At 34.1% G+C, this 22,226-nt stretch overlaps 2 protein-coding genes across 6 annotated transcripts in view; one reads left to right on the forward strand and one right to left on the reverse strand.

Annotated features, from left to right (window-relative positions):
* The first annotated feature begins 612 nt into the window (after positions 1-612).
* On the forward strand, positions 613-10,667 carry LOC139960987 (F-box only protein 31-like). Of its 2 annotated transcripts, none has more exons than XM_071959740.1 (9): positions 613-930; positions 3,281-3,340; positions 3,750-3,826; positions 4,826-4,996; positions 5,572-5,646; positions 5,809-5,918; positions 7,022-7,175; positions 7,707-7,954; positions 9,591-10,667. In XM_071959740.1, exons 1-9 carry the CDS (start codon positions 783-785, stop codon positions 9,742-9,744), a joined length of 1,197 nt encoding a protein of 398 aa, XP_071815841.1. In that variant the 5' UTR covers positions 613-782; the 3' UTR covers positions 9,745-10,667. The 2 variants fall into 2 exon arrangements, with proteins under 2 accessions (XP_071815841.1, XP_071815842.1); XM_071959741.1 differs by having other exon boundaries at positions 613-821; positions 9,591-10,665.
* The window catches only part of LOC139960986 (uncharacterized), a 64,032-nt gene continuing 52,405 nt past the window's right edge, over positions 10,600-22,226 (reverse strand). For all 4 annotated transcript variants that reach the window (XM_071959739.1, XM_071959736.1, XM_071959737.1 and 1 more), the window contains 26 exons: positions 22,102-22,155; positions 21,705-21,758; positions 21,520-21,573; positions 20,574-20,627; positions 19,489-19,542; positions 18,448-18,501; positions 18,220-18,273; positions 17,999-18,052; positions 17,709-17,762; positions 17,302-17,358; positions 17,063-17,113; positions 16,826-16,873; positions 16,444-16,497; positions 15,915-15,968; positions 15,483-15,533; positions 15,039-15,092; positions 14,815-14,871; positions 14,070-14,117; positions 13,653-13,715; positions 13,312-13,362; positions 12,905-12,958; positions 12,486-12,539; positions 12,074-12,127; positions 11,616-11,669; positions 10,909-10,962; positions 10,600-10,738 (listed from right to left, as the gene is read on the reverse strand). In XM_071959739.1, the coding sequence (XP_071815840.1) occupies positions 10,682-10,738; positions 10,909-10,962; positions 11,616-11,669; positions 12,074-12,127; positions 12,486-12,539; positions 12,905-12,958; positions 13,312-13,362; positions 13,653-13,715; positions 14,070-14,117; positions 14,815-14,871; positions 15,039-15,092; positions 15,483-15,533; positions 15,915-15,968; positions 16,444-16,497; positions 16,826-16,873; positions 17,063-17,113; positions 17,302-17,358; positions 17,709-17,762; positions 17,999-18,052; positions 18,220-18,273; positions 18,448-18,501; positions 19,489-19,542; positions 20,574-20,627; positions 21,520-21,573; positions 21,705-21,758; positions 22,102-22,155 (1,401 nt within the window). In that variant the 3' untranslated portion in view covers positions 10,600-10,681. The remainder of the gene's footprint in view (positions 10,739-10,908; positions 10,963-11,615; positions 11,670-12,073; positions 12,128-12,485; positions 12,540-12,904; positions 12,959-13,311; positions 13,363-13,652; positions 13,716-14,069; positions 14,118-14,814; positions 14,872-15,038; positions 15,093-15,482; positions 15,534-15,914; positions 15,969-16,443; positions 16,498-16,825; positions 16,874-17,062; positions 17,114-17,301; positions 17,359-17,708; positions 17,763-17,998; positions 18,053-18,219; positions 18,274-18,447; positions 18,502-19,488; positions 19,543-20,573; positions 20,628-21,519; positions 21,574-21,704; positions 21,759-22,101; positions 22,156-22,226) is intronic.

Here is a 22,226-nt window from a genome sequence, read left to right on the forward strand (position 1 = left end):
GTGGTCCAAGGCGTGCTGGTTTTGATTAGGGCCCAAATGTTTTTTATTTCAGTTCCTGTAACATTTATTTAAAAAATTGTTGATTTAGTGGTCATTTTAATTGGTCAAGCACGCTTTGGACCGGTCAAGACGCATTAAGGTATCCTTCTACAATGTGTTAAGAATTCCTATGACCCATTGGTTAGGTGGTCCAAGGCGTGCTAGTCTTGATAAGGGCCTATAGTGATTTTTTTCAGGTCCCGTTACATTAATTTAGAAACTGATGAAGTAGTGGTCATTTTAGTTGGTCAAGAACTATTCGGACCGGAAAAGATGCATTATGGTATCCTTCTAAATATTCATTAGAGTATATGACCAATAGATGAACCTCTTACCACGACCAAATGTTGATCATCTTGTAAGAAAGCTTTTGCCTTGCCAGAGGTGTTACGTCGATACCATTGTCGAATACGTAACTGAATAGGTAGCAGTTACTCATTCGCGAATATCGAACGAGGAACGGGGAATAAGTATCTAACTTCACACCGGTGACTTGCTGGTCGAACGAGGAACGCGCTATAAGTAACTAACTTCACAGCGGTGGCTTGCGTAATGTTTCCGAAAAGCGTAAACAGTACTACTACTACGGTCTAACCATTGATTCACAAATAGTGATCATAGGGCTAGGCTAGGTCCAGAACTATTTTCGCAGTATATAAGTATACAACAGTATACAAGTATTTATAGTTTTGAATTATCATGAGGCTAGTTTAGTAAGACACAATAGCCTACATACCAAAGTGATGTCTTTTTCTTCCCTTCCTCTCGAGGTTCTTGTTCAGGTACTTTCCTACTTGACGCCGACAGACATTGTTAAAGCAAACCGTACATGCAAATCATTTTATAGTGCTTCGCGTGTTACAAAATTATGGAAAACCGTCTGCGATAAAGGTATTTAAAATAAGCCTAGCCTTAGAAGTTAGTGTTGACAAGATAAAATTAATAACCCTAGCCTACTGTAGGTGGGCAGCTCTAGTCTAATATATTCATATGCCAACACGCACCTACGTATTGTAGCTAATTAGGCCTAGAGTTTAAGTTCGGCCCCATACGCTCCCAACAACATGGAAATGTATAAGGCCGTGGTTATTCTTACGACTAGTCGTAACAATTTTTTATAAATTATTCTTACGACATCGGAAAATTCAAGCGATGTAAAGTAAATAAAGCAACTGCGCATGTAGTAGGGGTAAACCTAACCCTAAACACTAGCCCTAACCTTAACCCTAAACGGTAATTACTGTTACTCCTAGTCGTAAAAATAGCCACGTTAAAGCAACTGGGCATGTGTATTTATAAATTATTCTTACGACTAGTTGTTCGAATAGCCCCTTCGAATGTATAAACAATAGTGTAGCACATAGTGACATACTTCATCGGCTAGGCTCAGTTTCCTACATTATTTGTCTGTCTATTCTTGTACTTGTACTACTACTACTGTACTAGTCTACTACAGTACTAGCTTATGCCAATGTGTTTGGCCTACACAGACAGGTCCTGGACATATTGCCTTGATCAGGTAAGGGCATACATACTGCTCTACAGTTTCATTGGGTCTCACTAGTGTACTTTGGAAATACAGTACTTACGCACAATGTGGTAAAAAGTACTATGATTCACTTATCACAAGCCAATTTTGTCAGTTGCTATATAATTCGGTCAAAAGCTAGCAATTGCCCACAAACTGCCTGCTTGAACCATTATGGTAGTAATTTATTGAAGGACAGATAATTGTTCTGGAACATTATGAACCTGTTGTTTATACTAGGGTGGCCAGATGTCAGGCAATGTTAGTCCGGGAATTCAGTGCACCGTTCTTCACATATGATGTTTTACATACATGTTTGGCATTTTTAAGAACAGGATTTGAAGCAAACTAAACAATTGATGTTCAGGCTTTTACAGAATCCTACAGATATATACATTTTCACACTACTGGACTGTGTTGAGAGGCAGGTGTGACCCAGGGAATGTATAAGATAAAAAAGAGTACATGTGCATAATTAAAGAAAACATGAGAGTACTAATAGCCATATCTAACCCCAGGGCTCGAACATTTTCTCCCTCCCATCTGAATTATTTCTTCATTTTGATGTGATGTTAGTGGCCACACTAGTTCACACTTCTGACTGTTGAAATCCTTTGAAACACTGAGTTCCATTAGATTAAGTTTTAACTAGTCAGTGTGTAGCGCTTGAGGAGTTGAAGATAAAATAGCCAGAGCTATGTACAGGTTAAATATTAGAACTTAGTGTGCTAATGGCAGTATAATTAGCATGATGGACCGTAAACTGGAACTGATGAATACTAGGATTTATTTACACAATTTGAATAAATATGGTGTGAAGTGTTGTAAAGTACACTTCACCATTTAAACTCATTCTTTTACATGTACGTCTGCCTATATGAACAGACATACAGTACCCATACAGGCTATATTAATATCTGACCCTAGATGCTTGACATCGATGGAAAGCAAATTTCTACCAAAAAGAAGAGCATACCTTCTGCATAACAGAAGCAGCAAAAACATCTGTTGTTCATATAAAGCCTCCTTAATGCAGCTGTGATTATTTTAGTGGCATACAGGGTATTTGAAATGTTACATACTGTATTCTGGAACACCAACCTAGAGAATATGATATTAAATGATGTAAATAGCTTTAATCAACTGTGTCTCTTACACACAGTCTTTATTTGATGTATTAAGAATCAAGGTATGTGACAGTGTAAAAAACTTGCCTGCATCCATTCGTGGCAGTACATTTTGGATATGTATCTTAGCAAATGGAAATAAATCTTACTGTAGCATATTGAAATATGTCAGGCTACTGCATATTCGCAATGCACTGTGTGTGCCTGCTACACTAACTGTAACTGTGTTTAATATGAAATTTGGTACATATTATTAGGTAGCTAATTTTGATTATCTTGTTATAGGATTCCTGACCTCAAAAGGGATGTATAAGGTCCTTAAAATGTGTTGCCTTTAGTCAACCTGAATTGTAACACACACAATGAGTGTAAGTTTGATAAATAAATATTATTAAAGTTGGATGGTGCATATCATTATATTTAAACGTAATTATAGCAGTCCTGACAATCTCAAGCATCTTCTTTCCAGAGTAATGTATCCTAACCAATCACTCAATCACAATGAGGTACATTTCTACCACATTTTATTACTCTAAATATAGATTATTGAGCAAATGAAAATTGTATTAAATTACCTTTTCTGCAGAACACAATGTGACAGTTGAACAGATAGGATCATCTTCCTTTGAAGATTTCTACACTAAAGGTAAGAAATGGAGATAGTGTACATATAAGACTTCTATTGCCAGGCAGAACTTAGATGAGTGGGCCTGGGGGAAGTTTAGGGATACTAACAATCTTACTGTCCAAGGTCATTGATTATTCCTACAATACCTTCCACATTTACCAACAAATCCATCACTTTCAAACTGATGACTTGCCCAGTGTCTTTCACCCTGACATTACTACATGGCAGTTCCTACAATATTCCATTTGTGCAGAACTCTTGTAACTCCTATTAAAGTTTCAACTTTGTGTATTGTAAGGGCTTTGCTTCTAATGTTTACCTGTGGGAAATGTTTTTGTAATACTTAACAACTCAGTACAGCACTCATTGTCTTTCAGGATGAATTTTGATTAAATATTTCAAGTGACATTTTCTTTTCATATTTTAGTTCTTCACCATTATGGCCAAACCCTTGGACTCTGGCAAATGCAGATTGAACACTATGGGGGTCTTCTTTCAGTGAAGGTATGATTAAGCCAGCAGAATATATTCTGTGTTCAAAATGAATTTTCTTCTGTGATTTACGAGATGATACTATGCAGGGGCAATGTTGTTAATATAGGAGCAAAATATAGGAGCAAAACAGCACATTGTACTTGTCTACTATAGTTCTAAGGTCTCTCATTGGTGATGTCAATCATTGTGCATTATGGTTTACATTATGGTTGAGGCGGCGTTCTGGTCAAGTGGTTAAGGCAGTGGACTTGTGATATAAGGATTGCAGGTTCGAGTCCTGGCCAGATCCTTGCGTTGTGTTCTTGGGCAGGGCACTTTATCTCCATTGCCTCTCTTCACCCAGGTGTACAAATGGGGACCTGAGAGGTAACTTTTAATTACAGTTGCATTCGCCGGTTTGTGGCTGCACACTATGGGAAGTCCCCCCCTGGGACACATGATTGTAGTACACTGTGGTGCCCCAGGAGAGATTGATTTAATTGTGCACTCTTTGGTGTGTGGGTATGACAAGTTACCATTGACCAGGGCTTAAGTTGTAAAGTCGTGTGAGGAGGCCTTAGCCTCATACAAGACTAAACCTTTAACTTTCTGCGTCAGGAGTGTCAAGTTGACAGATATGGCGCCTTATAAGTGGCCACTTTATTATTATTTTTTTTATTACACAATTAGGGTAATCTGATTCTAAGTGGAATTTTTCCATGCATACTGTAGTGAATATAAGAGTGTTAGAGTTGAAAGGAGAACTGGCAGGCAAGAAACTTTACTAAAAGGCTGAGCTATGTTGTGCTTAATCTTATGAAATTTTTGTGCCAATTGAGTATGCCTTTTAATTTTGTCAGGTGGGACTGTGTTTTCATTAGGAATCTGAATTATATTAGAGCTTTCTTTTACTGCACCAGCTTGCATGTTTATTGTTGCTTTAAAATGATGTCAGACATTGTACCACAATGCTATAGCTAATAACTGCAAAATTTCAGCAATTCAGATTTTCTTTCTTTATCACTTTAGGTGGTTAATGGTGAAATTATTGCAACACAGTTACTGCCTCCTATTGATCCAGAAGTATGGATGCCATTCAAAAGGAAAGACCTCTTCAAAATTTCAGTCGATTCAGAAGGAAAGACAGAGGTAAATTGTCTGCAAGGTTCAGGAGGACCTCATAAGATTGAAATAATGAAGGTCAGTTCTACACAAATATGTAAAAAAACTGCATTAAAAGAAAACATTTATTGACATGGTCAAGCTTTGTTGATAAAAATCAGTATTCTTTACATTACAAAAATATTTTTTTGGAATTTTTCAGTAGTTGGTTTTATGATGAATTATCTGAAAAACTTACACACACTTTGGGTTCCAATCCATCTAGTATAGCTTGTGTTGTAGAACCATACAATGCACAATGCATGGTGTCTGATTGTCATTCTTACCAAAATGTTTTCCCTCAGATGTGAATATACTGGACATCTGCTTCTTGTTTGTGTTGGTTAAACAGCTGCACTTTCAGAGTTGTTACAAAAACTGATCGTGTTTGATCAGTAGTTTTAAGATCATCAGGCTCTTCGAAAAGATTGCTGTGGTAGGCAGTATATAACCATGGCCATACCCGTACATGAATGAGATTGTATGAAATTTGAATCTGGATGGTTTCTTGAACAGTTTATGGTCCAGTGGTTCATGTTACCACACAGTGATATATTTACTATTGTGTATTGTCAACTCTTTGCCAACTTTACCATATTTCCTTTAACAAGCAGGGCAACTCGTCAAACCAATTTTCTGTGCAATGTAAACAACCTGAAAAGCACAGCAAGTCCAAGAATAGAGAAGAGGTAATGAAAACAAGTTTTCTTTAATTTGGTTAACAGTCATGTATGCATGTATAAGTGTTTTGTATGTATAGACAAATAATTGAAAATTTGGTAAACTAAGTATCTTTTAGCCAAGTATTAACACAAAGTATTCAACCTCTTTTTCAACTTTTCATATTTCAGAAATTTGCCAGTTGGATCCGTGATGAAGTTGGAATACCACCTGAACATGGTGTTCAAGGCTACCAAATGGAACTGTTAAAAATTAAGTACCTCAGCATCCAGCAATATGAGTAAGATAGTAATTGTGCAATATTAGTTGCTTAAACATTATTTTAACATTGGAGCCTAATAAGCAGCACAGGAATTTATTTTCTTAACTCAGTCAGTATTTTTAGATTGCATCTGTTTTATTAGTTAGATCTATTGAGACGTGACAGTCTCCAATAATGATGGTTACATTGCCCATTCATTGCTTGGGAGTCAGTTGAGTTCCTATATCATTTTGGGGCATTTTTTTCCTTCAAATTACTCCTACCAGGGGTGAATGTAGTTGAATATTTTAGATGGTAATAGTATGTCAAGGGTCACTCAGGCTGTTCAGACATGAATCGCTGCTATCTTGGCTCAGGTTTTGAAAGCTCCAGGTTATATCTTCCAGTATTGATAACAGTATTTTGAAGCATTTTGGAAGTATTGCAACTGAAAATAAATAAATATGTCATTTATATAGCGCTAAATCACAAACAGTTTCAAAGTGCTTCACAAAAAACAAAAACAAAAAAAGATAGCAAGGAAATAAATACAGTGAAAACAAATAATAACCTTATAAAATAATCCTAAAAAACCAACACAAAAAAGTAAAAAAGAAGACATTAATGTTATACTTTTAATTTATCTTAATATTTATCTTTGCAATTCAAACTTTGATCAGGTAATTAAATTATTGACCATTGCATGGTTTTGCTTATAATTTGGTAATATGGTAATGTAACTTATAATGTACAAAAACATAGTTTCTGTAGTAAAAATATGCTACAAAAGTAAACGGTAGAATCCCTTTAACTTCATATCTTGGAGGGATTGTTTAAATATCTGATTCAATTCTTCCTGACAATTGTCATCGATATGGAAGATTAAGATCTTTCGTAAAAGAAAGGTTTAGTAGTCCCAGCATGTAGAACATTTGGAACAGAAATCTTTAGGGTAATCAACTTTCAGTCCTAACAGCTGAAAGGTCAGGAAAATGCATATTGGTCATTGGCACATATCTTCATTGGTCAGGGTAAAAAGGGACTGAAGTAGAAAGCATTTGTTGGACTATGTGAATCTTTGGTTTTATCATATATTAAGAAGAAGTAACTTCTTTTCATCTCTGTTTTAATATACGTTGCAGATCTAGTTGTTCTTTCACATGCCTTCAACCCATAAATTCATTATCAAATGTACCTATCCAACCGGGGCTCTTTAAAGGTACATATGGAGGCCATGGTGTTGAGGTCATACAGCTTACCTATGAAGGGAACAGATTACATGGAACTAAAGTCTCAGTAAGTCCGATGATTTGATTGTCAGTACTTTTACCTCCCATTTTTGTTGAAGGCGGTGGGTCCATTATATACTGATTACGTCGTAGTTGCTTTTCTCTCGATGTTTATAAGTGAATGTTGTGAGATGTCGTATTACATGGGAAATGAAAATTGTTCTCATGTTACATGTGACTTAAAGATATCGCATTAGAAAATAAACAGTTAGGAAGAAAATATTTTGTATGACAGTCAACATTGTAATATGTCTCAATGATTGTAGCATGTTTCTTTAGTTGAGTGAAATAGTAAAGACAGATATTGGAATTTTAAGTTACCATTGTACTGTAATGTCAAGTGAAGAACTATGGTCATTGTTATGTAGTCAAACAGTATTTTACATAGACCTCAGGTGTAAGAAATTAAGAAAAGAAACAGGCTGCTAGACTTCCAGTCAGCTGTAAAAGTAAAGTATGCAGATACTACAAGGTATGGAGCATGTTGGGGTAGGGGCTTGCGGTGATACAGATCTAAGGATTATGCTTTTCCTTTAAGGGTGACCCAAATGTGCCTGCAGGTAAAAGGAGCATTATCGTTCATTTGGATGAACCCCTGGTTTTGAACAGAGAGCAACAAAGAGACTTGAATTCAATTAAACAATTGCAAAATGAGGGCTGTTCTCTACCAGAGGGCCAGGAAGCTCCTGCAAGACAACCATTCTCTATTCCATTTGGTATTGAAGATAGAGGATTTGTACAACTATGTGAACAGAAAGATATACCCACCGACTTTTGTAGAGCAAGGTAAAGTGATTTGTTTGTTTGTCTTCCATTTACTTAAAGATGATTGTGACAAGAGTATAACTTATAAAAGCCAAAAACTTATAAAGTTTTTTAAGCACCTTGTACTGCAAGACCAATTGGAAGGACTGAAGAATGAAACAAAAGAAAAACTCAACAATAGATATTGCAATATATGTTTTATATTTGATAAGCTGTTACCTCACATGAAGTACAGCCATTCTTAAATTAAAGCCATGCTTTCTTACGCTTTCGAAAATCTGCAGAAATGCAATAAAAAGTAGATAAAATTAACATGCTTTTGCAAGGCTTTGGAAAATTCTGTAGGAATAATATAAAGCGCAATCAACAGTAAATAATGAAGTAAAAGGTATGTCTTTGATAAGCTGTTACTTTAAATGAAGTATAGACAATCTTAACCCCACGTTTTGAGGCTGTTACCAGAAATCTGCACAGCTGTACAGTCATGCAATCAGAAAAGTAAATAAGAACATTCTACATATTCAAGACATTGAAAAAAAAAAATGAAAGAAAACTGCACACAATCAACAGATAATAATGAAATATGAGTTCAGTATATATATTAATTCAAAAATGTTCAAATGAAGTAAAGCCAATCATTTTTAAATCCATGCTCTTACACTTCAAAACTCCACCCCTCCAATTCAGCAAATAGGCCATGACAAAATGTAGAGTCCTTTTTGTTCGACATCACATACAATATTGTTTACTAAAATTGAAGAAATAACAACAAAAAGTTTCAAGTTGTGGTATAATCATAACAGCTGTGTGCAACAGTACAGTTTTGAAGGAAAGTTCTGGTCATGCCAGTTAATTCATCTTATCTATAAATGTAGTTTCAAATCTTATCTGATTTCAGAAGAGCAAAAGTGCATATGATCTGATGGGGCTGTTTATGTTGGAATGCTGTTAAAGCTGCTTCAACATCTTGGGTTTATAGTTTTCACTCAAATGTACAAAAAATGAACTGACCCACATTTATTACATAGTACCTGAAAGTTTGTTGAAGCCTTAGAAAACTTGTTGGCACAGGCATTTGTGGGATAATATAGCAAAAATTCAGTATTTGAAAGTATATGTGAAACAGCAAAAGAAACCTGGGTTTTGAGTGCTATTCTGTTTTACAAAGTTCACAAGCTATCGACATCATGCATTATATAACAGAAGATATGTGGCATATTTAAACAATTCTTCATCTTGGGTTGGTTTTGACAGGTTTTACTTTGCTAGAGGTACATTTCTTCACGCATGGTTATGTTTCAAGTTCATCTACTATAACATTTTCATATGCAATTTTTGATTTTAATGAATGTAAATGATTCCCAAAATGTATGTGTTCCATACCTTTATGATTTCTCTTGTAATTTATGTATATGAATTGGCCATTTGAGTCGTCATTTTTTGAGAAATTTCTACCTTTTACGATTTTAATGAAATAAAGCTACTTATTACCTTTCAAGGTACATAATGTTTACTTGGCTAGTATGCTGGAAACCGTTAACTTAACTTTAGTGAATTCAACTCAAAATGCAACTTTCAGGCATAGCTGAACTACAAACAATGTTGGCTATTCCTGCAAACATACTTAAATACTGTCTCCTTTTCTTTTTCTACTTAGGTATTTTGGGACCGGTCTTATAGCTATGCATGGCTTTAGAAACTCATCCAGGACTGACTGTCATTTGGTAATATTCGATGAAGATGTTTTTGCATTCCTTTGGATGGAACTGGGCTCACTTAGTGTTTACAGTCGTGCAGATGATTTTTTATAACCAGTTCATTTTTTTAAAATTTTGGCAGTTACTGCAATTTATTTTGTGGTACCTCTCTCAGAGGAACCTTCATGAACTGGCTATGCAATAACGTGTTCAGCAGACCTACTGAATAGTATCTTCATGGATTACTCAGTATCAGACTGCTTAATTTTTCAACACACTATCCCATATATACTGTAGAGGATAATGTGTACTTAAAATGTCAGTACGTCTTACTACTATTTATTTCTACTATTTATTTATTAATAGTGACATATACAACATTCATTGCTCCAGAGATGAGTTTACAGAGAATATTGGTAACACAGTACATATTTGCAGCAATTATATGTAAATATCAACAGCTTTGTTAATTTGGTAATAGTTTTGATACAATCGTGGGCCAAATTATGGTATTGTGAACTTAAATGATATTATTGCAACCTTTATAAGATGATGGGCAGAGATGTGAGTGTTTGTATCATTCATATGTGATAGTGTTCAGAAACTCATCAAAATATGGTAAACATTGTCTTTACATCAGTAACCATAGATATAAATAACATGCCAACATTAACGGTCAGTTCAATGATACACATAATGTACATATTAATTGAATCATTTGTAGAAAACATAAAGATCTGCTTTGAAGAAAGATGCAGCACTAAGGTCAGGCATATGACAGACTATCTAAAAGTTTGTCAAATTGCTGATAGCTTAAAGACACCAGATATACACAGTTATTGAATACTTGTCTTCATACATGTTGACCTGTTGCTTGTCAGTGCGCATGTCACAAAATATTGGAAGAGAGGTATCATTATCTTAATCCTGTTTTTACTCCCAGCTGCACCTATGCAAAATAAATATTATGGCAGTTGCACATAATCAGAATAGTACTATCGAAGATGAGCCTCTGAACTTTACTAGGGGTTGATTTTGTCATTAGCTCCATTTAAGTGTTCTTTCCAGCACAGATTTTAAGGGCATCCGCCAATTCGTCTTTTGTAATCTGCAAAATGGATGTAGAACAAATGTAAAAACTATCCAAAAATAGTTCTGTTATTGTGCAAACGTAAACCAAAGTTTAGCGTTACGGGCATGGAAGTGAGATTTTGCAGTGGAATATTTTCACATAGTACTTATCTGGATGCAGAATTTTTAAAGTACATGTGAAGTTACCTTTCCCTTTTTCTTGATACTGGTAAGGCTTTTCTTGTATGTGGACTCACTCATCTGAAAGAAATATAACTGGAATGAAACTTCTATATGAACGTTTCTAATTAATATAGAAATGCAGTGTAATCAATGTATGATTCTATATGCAATAGTCCAGTATTTCGTTTGAAACACGAATCAACTGGCTCTTAATATCAGTGAGCATACTGCAATAAAGATGCCTTGAAAATTTTATGGAGTATAAAGTGACATTTTTTTCCCCTTCAGCCTACAACCGTGAAAGGGGGCAACTATTGCAGAATTACTTAAAAACATTGCTGTGGGTTATTGCCTCATATACTCCCTTACCTCACATGAGAAAGTCACAGATAAATGTACGGATCTTCATAGCAAGTCAAAGGGAGACCTTAATGATACCCCTATGGCTCTGTGTTTATATGGTCTCAAAATACCAATACTGAGGCTTTATTTCATTACATCCACAAGAACGTCTCTACGACTAGGTTTTTTCCGAGGGCTACAGTTAATATGGAACCCATCACATGAGAGTAGTTAATAGATTCGTTCATAACTTATCGACAGGATTTTTTATGAATGGTTCGTTTTATTGGAGTGTAAAGGAAACATTTACTTTAGTTCGGACAATTAATTAAACAATGAGAGAGTAGCAGTTAAATTGATTTGCAAACAAGTAAATCTAAACAAAATACCAGTGATGCATGAAAGCACTCTGCCAGCAGATCCATCGTATTCACTTTATCTAGCTGTAGAGAGAACAGAAATGCATTCGATTAGTTTTTTGGCAAATCTTACAAATAGGGTTGGGGCGGGGGGGGGGTGGGGGTTGCTCTAAGAAGAAGCCGGAAAGTTGTATACATAGCAAATTCTAATCCCTTCTGAAAGTAATGCATTTGTGATCTCAGAAAGGAACGCGGATAAAAGAATGAAGTCGAAACACTTGCCCATTAATTCTCTATACAGCCAGTCTGACATACAATTTGAACCGTATAGGTTGTAATTTTCTTAGAAGTAATTATACGTTTTTGCAGTGGTAAAATTCAGCAGTTCAGACATTTGAAATCCTTCCGTTTTTCTAATATTTTATTTGTGCACTAGTAAAAGCCTCCAAAGTCAGTAATAAAAAAAGTAGAATATGTTGAACTCTTACCCATCTTTGGTTTATCAAACACTCGGAAATATCTTCTAAATCTGTTTCGTTGATCTGTTGTTATGGTGGTAATAAAATATTCAGTTTCGTTGGCACAACTTTTGTTAGTTAAAGTCATTACTTGAATTTTTCGCATCACATGCAGTTGGGTAAATTGTAAAGGGATATCTGTTTACAGCAAGAATACTTTATCATACTTTGTGATCACTCATTTTAACGTCAATTTACGTTCACACTCTGATAGAATTTTATGTCAATATCAATTTTATACGAGCAACCAAATATACCCAGCGTTAAATTAGCTGAAACCGAGCGAACTACCAAATAGGATTGGTTACTGCAGAGGAATGAAGTTTGATGGAGACAACAATTATATATATAAATAAGTTCAAAGAATTGCTAAATTACACACCTGTCCTTTCTGCTTGGAAGCTGTCAAGATTGCAATGCACTCATCTGTTTTCATCTTAGAAAATAAGACAATTGTCGAAAAAGTCCAATGTATTGGTTGTATTTGTAATATGCATGTAAAATATGTGCATTGTAACGAGTTTATTGCCAACTCTTTCGATATGACACTCACTTGAGTACGTAAAGAAATTTTAGTGCAAGTGGAGATGGGAAAGTATACAAGAAGGGTTATTCACCTCAAACATGCTTTAATTTTATTCGTCAAAATCGCTAGTGTGACGATTGGCACCTTCTATAAAGAAAGTTCGATCAAATGTAACAGTCAAATTGAATGTAATTGTGTACGTTCAAGTGGCATGTTTTGTTTCCATGGTAGTTGCGAACGAAAGAAGTTTTCGTAATAAAAGGAATGTAACTTACCCATTTGTTCTGTACATTTAGAAGGAGAACTCGCAGAAACTGTTTTCGTAAATCCTGTAAAATGTTACAATGTGTATATTGTTCGACAATTAAATTATTTTACATATTCATCGTACGTAAGCAAATTCTTTATAATGAACGAAGTTGAAGCAGAACTGAAAGTACCTAATGATTTTCGTCGCAAACATTGCAAAAGTTCACGGGGGCTTACTTGTGACATCCAAATAATAAACTTCATATTTATATGACCAATTGAAAACACTTATTGTGTTGTAAGATGAACTATGAACATATGAAAGCCGTGGGCGTTGGAAGATATGATCAATATGCAATTGTTAATGAGAGGATTGGATTTCTTTTAAATTTCCGAATGTGCAAGAGTAGCATCGAAAAATACAGATATTTACCGGTTTTTTCATCTTATTGATGGCTTGGTCTCTGAAAATCACTTGGTTGTCCTGTACAATTAGAGATATATTACTTCGATTATGTAAGACATTTTGAGTATAAGTTGAGTGAGTCACTAAACAATGAGAATAAAGTAAGATAGGAAGCTTCTGTAATATATTGATTGAACTAAATTTGGCAATTCCTGATAGAGTAGAGTCATGATAATTTATATCTGTATGTGTAACATAGTTTGATCCCCGTTCAAGTTCTTCACAAATAATTTGCTCGGAACAAGTTTACAATTCCACGTATTTAATATATTATTGTATAAATGGCAAAGCAAGATCGAAGAACTTACTGCTGCCTTTGTAAGTATTTTCTCAAAGAGGCTACGTAGTGTGTTTTTTTGTTGCACCGTCACCTTTTAAAAAAAGAAAGAAAATAAAACGTATTCAAATTTTTCCTGCTTACTGTAACAATGTATTATGAATGTATCCGATAGACGTTTCGATCATAAAAGGATCACATGCAGACTACAAACTAAAACAGCTAAATGTATGGACCATGCAAGTTAATTAGAACATTTAACAATGTATAAAGTGGAAGTGGGTCAATGGGCAGTGACATCAAATAACAGGAAATAGTCCTCCCGATATTAACACGAAGAGACTAATTGCTATATGACTGCTTTATGCACGTTGTGGTCACTAGCTATAGCTATTATATGATAGAGACGTTCACTGAAGTAATATCAATAACGTTCGAAACTACTTACGTCTCCTATAATCCCCTGAATTGCTTGTAGAAAGTACGGATGGTGAATCTATGGAAAGGGTTAGAATGTGATCCAAGATTTTGCATACCTCTGGAAAATTGTTATAAAATGTACTTTATATCGTTTGTCTGGAACACCAACTCATGCGAGTTCATACAGTGAAGTATAATCAGTTTGAAGAACCTTCAAACATAACCTAATATAATATTGTAAAATACCAATTAAATAAATTCAAGAACGAATTAAAATCATGGATTAAAAGTAATCACTTGATCTCGATTACTTAATCATTTTACAATGTTGAATGAATAAATGCAGCGATTAAATAATAATTGGTAAATTGCTAACATATGTTGCTGTTTTATATGAAAATTGATATTTACTTCAATCGCTACATTGAAGTAATCAACACAACTGGTCAAAGTTACATTTAGATATCATAGAGGTAAACTAACATCAAATCTTACAGAGTGCACTATATTATCAATATAACAAATCTACTGTCCATAAATTGATCCAAACCGACTGCTATCAATATGGGCTGTCCATTATTTTAATACCTAAAGCAGTTTAATTTGCATTTTAATGCCGGTGAAGAGTTAGGCCTTTGCTCTCATTTTCAGAGAGGAGTAAGAGTCCAGCATATTTGAGTTGAAGTACAAGTTCCAGTCAACACAATGTGGACTTTACTACAATTATGACAACACTTTAATTTTTACTTTGATGTGTTCACTTTCTCTAATACCTTTTCTTTGCCAACTCCTAGGAAACCAATTTGACGAAACACTTCATCAACGTTCATCTGTAAAATAATTAATACAAGAACGTGTTATATAAATGAACATATACGTCGTGGATTATAAAAGAAGATCACGAAAGATACCTGACAATAACAATGTCAATGCAATAATCGGACAAAACAATGACAAACCATACACGACATTGAAAATAAACAAAATGAAAACTTACAAGATTTTTCAATATAAACTGGATAACTGTATCAGCTATTTCTACCCCTGGATACTGAAAGGAGAAAAATATGATACACTGTTCCTGTATTTCTGATATCAAAATGCTGCATTTACTGTTGCATTAAATAAAGCAAAATCATTAAATGCAAGATTAGCAAATTATTGATATAGTAGAAAGACATTTCGTTAAAATAAACAATTATTTTGTACAGGTACTTGGCAAGCCGCCGATTTGAAGAATTAGTTTCATTTGCCAGTCTGCATTATTGAAGAAGTCATTCTACCAAATTTTTGATACGGTTACGGAGTGCATAGTGACGCTTTACAGCAAATTTGGTGCACAGTTTTCCGCCTGATGTTTAGTAGACACAGTGCCTTGAATGAATAAGAGTCAAAATCTTGAAATCGTATTACCGAATGTTAGAAAAATTAAATAGCTTACTTTCGACTTGCTAACTTCTTTCAGTGTTGCCAAAATGCCCTTGGCAGTGATCTGTTCACATGGATAAAAATGAAGTTAGTTATCAGATTAAACAGTTATATTTCATTATGGAAAGGAAAACCCAGTAAACATAATAACAACGATGGTAGTTGGCAGTACAGAGTGGATTGTCGCAAAGATCCGAAATTGACATTTATTGTGAATGTCATATTTCCTTAGTATCGAAATTAAGTTGACCCTATTTTACTTTGATCGGAACTTCACTACTTAAAAGTATTCGCTGTCCGCATCAGAAAACATACACATTTAAAATGGAGCTGAATCAATTGTTGTCATTATACAGTCATAAGAATGTATTGGATCCGATTTATGAAATCAGAACTCAGTAGCTACTTGCTATATGAAAAGTTGTACCAAAGGGATAACACCAACCTTCTTCTCATCGAGGAGGAACTTTGTACCTGCAACGAACTCTTCTACAGTTATCTGCGTAATATAATTCAAAGTAGGACGTTTTAATAACTGTTTTAGTGATGAGAAAAGGAAATATATATTGAAAGTAAGACTATTTGAAAGCATCGGAATATAATACATTTGATTATCATTGTAATACGAAATATTTATTGACGCTTTCATGTTTGTTTTAATTTGGTTATAACAACATAGCCTATCGATGTTTATTAGATTATTACTAGTATGTGTTACTACAAGTAACAATGACAACAACAGAATTTAATGTTAATTTTAGCTGAAGTAATAACGTTTGAACAATCTTCATAAAGCAAAGCAAAACATGGTTATCATTTTATGATTAACAAATTCTGCCTTCAAATGTGACCAATTCAGACGAGACCAAAGTTATACACAGAGGCAAACATTGCTTACTTCATGTCAATATTTGTTCACCAAATAAAATAAAGAGAGTGCCCAATATATTTTAAATCACTTATTTGATACTAACTTGATGCAGTGAAAATATTTCTGCCAGAAGTGAGAGAGATGTTTCGGGGGGCAGCTGCATAAAAACAAAGAACAAAAGATGGTTTTATGTGGCAAAGAAAAGTTAAGTTTGAGACCACGATGGGTTCCCTGAAATGCCCAAGCTTGAACACCTTTATAGGAAATGTTGCGCTGCATTTAATATAAAGAACCTGATGTAAAAATAAATAACTTCAAGAAGCCATTTTTTAACATGTTGGATTAAATATATGTGCAATAAATTAATAAATTTATGTGCAATGCCCTGAAAGTTTACAATAGTTCGAAAGTTGAGTTCTCACTTATTTAAAAGTAAAAATCATACTTGAATGAAATATAATTGATCTGAGATGAATGTCTCTTACTTTCTTCACAGCGAGTCTGATCGCCTTTGTTCTGTCAAAAATAGTAAACTGTAGGCCAAAATCAAATCAACAGTAATATATTTGTGTTAATGAAGGAGAAATCATAGGAGAAGCGAGAATAACGGAAAGCTCATAATTGGTTTGGATTTCAAATAAGATACAAATGTGTAGATTTCAACGCCAATTTACTTCAATTCAAAAAAGAGAATTCAAAACTGAAATTTATCCTTTACTGACCAAATCACTCTCTTCACATTCAGCGAGAAACTTCGTAACGGCAATCAATTGCTATAAATGCAGAAATGAAAACACGGTTAGATGTGATTTTAATTTTAATGGGGAGATTTAATAATTTTTAATTGTGTAGCACTGTCCACTATATGACAGACTTAATCAACTTGAAGAACAAGTTTTTGACAAGCGATGTCAACTATTGCCAAATCCTGGTGAAATTTAAGTTACTCTTTTATGCAAACCTTTTCTGCAATGTCTTCTTTGTCGATATATTCTTCCATATAATTTGAGGGCGATTCCTATGAAAGTTATAAAGGACAGGCAAAATATGAATTAGTTTTTCATCAAGTAAATAGTTTCAGTTTCACATATATTATGTTAAACATAAAATGTTGCAATTGTTTTCTGCCTCAATGAGATTAATCGATCAACTTGCAATTTAAACATCAGTATCAGTGCATAAGATAACATAAATTGGACAGCAACGGTTCACAGACCATATGTTAACAAAGAGACGGGCTGTAATCTACGTAAATGAAGTAGGTACTTTAATGATTAAAATAACATCAACACCATCCTAAGTAGGCAACTTTTATGTGAACTATTTGTATGATCAGTCAGTCGGACGTAAGTATAAAGTATAACTTACCTTGTACTTTTTGTGGAATTTCTTTAAAACCTCCTGAAACTTGTCGTTTGTACCCTGTTAGAAAAGAAAGGCCGACACAGTGAAGATTAGCTCCATCTACGTATCTACTATTAATTAAATGTACTTTGGAATAGCGATATGTCAAATATTGAACATTCGCCAGACCCATGTGACCTACGCTATATATGTTCATGAAGTACTTGATTGAATATTTTGTCTTCAAACTGTTCCTAGAACATAGTTATGCCAATAAGTGATAATGTAGTGCTGACTTATGGCAATTAACTTACCTTGTCTGAAGTTATCTCGGTACAAAGTGCTTTGAATGCCTCTCTAAAGTCGATCTATTATAGAAGAGAATCGTTATAGTTGATAGGTGCAGAAGAAGGAAAACCAACAAACACACACATGAAATACGATGTCATGCAATGAAAATCATTGTTCTTATCATAAGATTCGTTGCCATAATATCCCGGGTTGTAATGAAAACATAACGATAAAACATACTAACCTTTTTCTTTTCTTCCTGTTGTTCAATTTGCTTTGAATATATTTCATTCGATATCTAAATAGACAAGGCAATACAATTGTTAAGCTTTCTTGCACTCTGTTCCATTCATTTTTGCAATTGCCAATATGTAAAAACACCAGTGTATGTAATTAGTCTAATTAGTTAATATCTAACACAGTAAATATTATTTGACAGTTTATATCAGATTAAGAACAGTACACAACTCACCAGGTTTGCATCCACACACTTCTTAAGTTCCGTGTTGTATTCAGTAATATCGAGCTAAAGGGAATCATAGAAATGAAACAATTCTCGATATATGCGAGTTAAGTCATCTTATTAGTGCTGATTAGTTCTTCATATTGAGGTACAACAAATTGAACGGCTCTATATAAATTTGGGGTGTGCACTGTTTACACATCAGATGATAGCCGAACAATTGTCCCTGGATTAAGTTTGCAGAATAATACTGCATGAGTTTGGTCTATTGTAAAGTGATAGTAATAATTTTAGTTCTTTGTATCGCTTTGTAAACTTTATGACTCCCTTGAACGTAAGTGTTAACAATTGATTCCAGGAAGAGTAACTCTGAAATGAATCAAACGCCAGTGTCGTAGAACGTGTTTCAACCTATAAATATCTCGGATATTCGATAAGCGACTTGCTTGGTATTTGAGTATGGAGGAGAAAAGACAATTTCCGATTACATAACTTCCGTAAACTAAAAACTCAAATATATGTTATATTGATAGACATATCTTCACTATGTTTTGTAAGTCTGTGGTTGATTCCATTTTGCTGTCTGTTGGGGTACACACGTGGGCAGTGCATGGTATGAAAAGTATTGAGACTGATTTATTCAACAAGTTCATCAAGGAATTGATTTTTTTCTTTTCTACGAGTCAATACATATATGGACAACTTTTTTTAAATCATGATCAAGTAAAAATCCCTCGCAGTGGCCGAATGATACTACAGCGGTGTAGTAAGAATATTAATGATTCCGTTTAATTATTCGATTTTCGGTACTAAATTTCTTTTCATTTTTTTTTTCAATGAGTTGCTTAAACTTCTTTCCTTTTGTATCATAGCCAGGTTAATTGTGTTTACTCATACCTCTATTCTTGTTGCGCGCATGTACAAAACGTTAAAAATTACGCTGAAACATTATGAGTTATTATGAACCTGCAAGAAAGTATGATTACGTCACAGCGCAGCAATAATACCCGCCCGTATCACCTTTAAAAAGAAACTATAGCAACACCATACCTTTGCCTTTTGTAACAAGTCCTCCAAAAAGGTACAAAGTGCTTCTTCAGTCATCTACAAGAATGTTTATAAACAAACAGTGGTTACGTATGAAAGATGACATACGTATATCAAAAATAAACTTTAACTACATGAAAACATTCCTCATTTTGAATAAAATCATACTCAGCGTGAAGTATTTAATAAGCCCAATCAGGTGGATTTAACGAGTACCTGTTTAGGCTATTATACAAATACTGACGGAAGTATACCGTAAATTACCAGGCCTATTAAGTACACCATCAAGTCGATAACCGGGCTTTCACAAAAACGGGATGGGTTCAGGGATGCTTGATTTACCATTATCACTGTTTTACAGGGGAAATTATCACCAATATAACCGAATAACCCAAAATAAAAGCTGCTTTTCTGAGTTTTTTAGGTTAAACTGATGACCATCTTATAGTTTACTTGAAGCATACAGATGAAAATAATATTGTACTACGCATATCATATATCGTATACGATGGACGATTGTGTAAAACTAAGCATGCTTTAAGCGACCAATGTAAGTAACGCTCTCTAGAAATCGGCCCTGCTCTGCGTTTTAATTGCCAGATTATGTGAAACAATTACGGACATGCCATTTCTGCTAATACAATTTCACACATGTGACACGAAAGTTGATAGTTTTTGACATTTTAATGATGTTATCGTATAAAATTGCACTATATCAAGAGTTTATAACATAATTGTTTTCTTTCATGTACCCTTGCACTGTCTCTTGTTCCAATCATTACTAAATATAAACGCAGTTAGTCGATCCAATGTTTGGTACTGCTGTAACATGGCTTCTTCCAACGAAGCTGGTCATGTGACCACTTGATCAATACTTTACTTTAAAAACATATAACATTCAATAAATTAAAAACACATAACGGCTTCGGATAATGGTTAAAAAAATGTAACATGATCAAGATCACGTTGCCAACGTTTCCACAAACTGTAATATTAAAGTTCCGAGGTATTTTGCCGAATTTTAAAATGATTCCATTTCCGATTTCATGCTATCTTAAATAATCTTTAATAAAGTGCCCGCTTCTCACCAAATTTTCTTTTCGACAGCCGTGAAGTTTCCCAATAGAATCTTGCAAACCCAACTATACAATGTTTCAGGAAAAAAAATTGAAATTGTAGAAGAATTGCTCTTTATAATGCAAACTAAATTTTTAATGTAGAGAAGTATGCAAAGAGTAATATGAATAATAACAAAGTTTGTATCAAAGACAATAGTTACAGTACAGCACAGCAAGACAAATCACTGTGACAATTTCAGTGCAAACCAGGATTTCATTATCAGTAATATTTTTGTGGCAACATCAGTAAACAATTTCCAATCAGATGCTTATGTTAGATGACGATTTTATTTACGACTTGAGAGAATATTAGAGCATATTTGCTTCAAGAAACTGGTTGCGTTTGCCTACTGCATTTCAAATAATTATATAAATTTTTCAATAGAGCAATGCATAATGTGAAAGCAAATAAATGTGTGCCTCTTATAACATCAATTTAATGACAAATCACTTGGTCACGTAAGCAGTTATTAAAATAAGACTTCAAGAGTCAATTTCCCCCCTCATACCTAAAGAGGGCTATAGGCTAGGTTCGTTGGCATGAAATTGTGAAATCGTGAACGGTTTATGTGAAGTTTGCAAAATAACATGTTATAGCAAAGTTTCGTTTGCTACTTATAAAAGTAGGTTATAAAACTTAATGTTCAATTGTATATATATATATATATATATATATATATATATATATATATATATATATATATATATATATATATATATACTTATATATATATGAAGTTACTAGAGGGGATAACATAGGAACAGAAATTATTGGAGGGCAGAAAACTTGGAATCAATATATAAATTCGAGCTAACTAATTTAAATGTATCCATCTGATGTTACAATTTTCTCTCTTCCTAAAGTAAAGTAAGTTATCAATAACTTAAGGTTTATTCTGAATAGAAAAATACTTACAATTTCGTTCTCTTCGTCATTGCTCAATTCTTGAACGAAGTCGTTGATAGAAATCTTAATGGAAAAGTGAGTCAACGAAAAGGCACGGATAAGAAGAAAACATTATCATACTTTTTGCGTTGTTAGTTTAGGCTTTTAGGCAATGTATTACCGAAGCAATTCTTGATAAATTAAAACAGACAAACCTTCCCGTTCTTTAACATATCAAACAGTTCATTCCAATAATCGTTGACGCTGATCTGAAAGAGAGACAGAAATACACAAGAAGAGTTTTAACGAAAAGTTGAAGTAGAAACCAATCAGCAGCGCATTGGTTTAACAATACACACGTCAAAAGTTTTAATACTGACAACTCCTGTGAAACAATGATACGGACTACGTTTCATTGTCACAGACGATAATCCTTCATCTTTTCGGCAGACATCATTGTTATTATTTTGTTCACTAATCAGTGTTGCTATCATGAAGGACACAAGGGTTGTGATTCAGGAGCGATGATTCTACAAAGGTTCCAACATAAGTCATAAAAAAACACGATATTCCACCTGGCGCTCCATTAACATCGAATATGCCTTTACATACCTTCTGTTTCTGAAGACAAGCATGGTAGACCTCCATCAGAACTTTTCGTGATATCTGGAGAAATAAATTACGCATTATGAACAAATCTGAACATTACGATTTATTTTTTAGGAAATACTAATTCC

Source organism: Apostichopus japonicus, chromosome 20 (genome assembly GCF_037975245.1).
Source record: "Apostichopus japonicus isolate 1M-3 chromosome 20, ASM3797524v1, whole genome shotgun sequence".
Lineage (NCBI taxonomy): Eukaryota > Metazoa > Echinodermata > Holothuroidea > Aspidochirotida > Stichopodidae > Apostichopus > Apostichopus japonicus.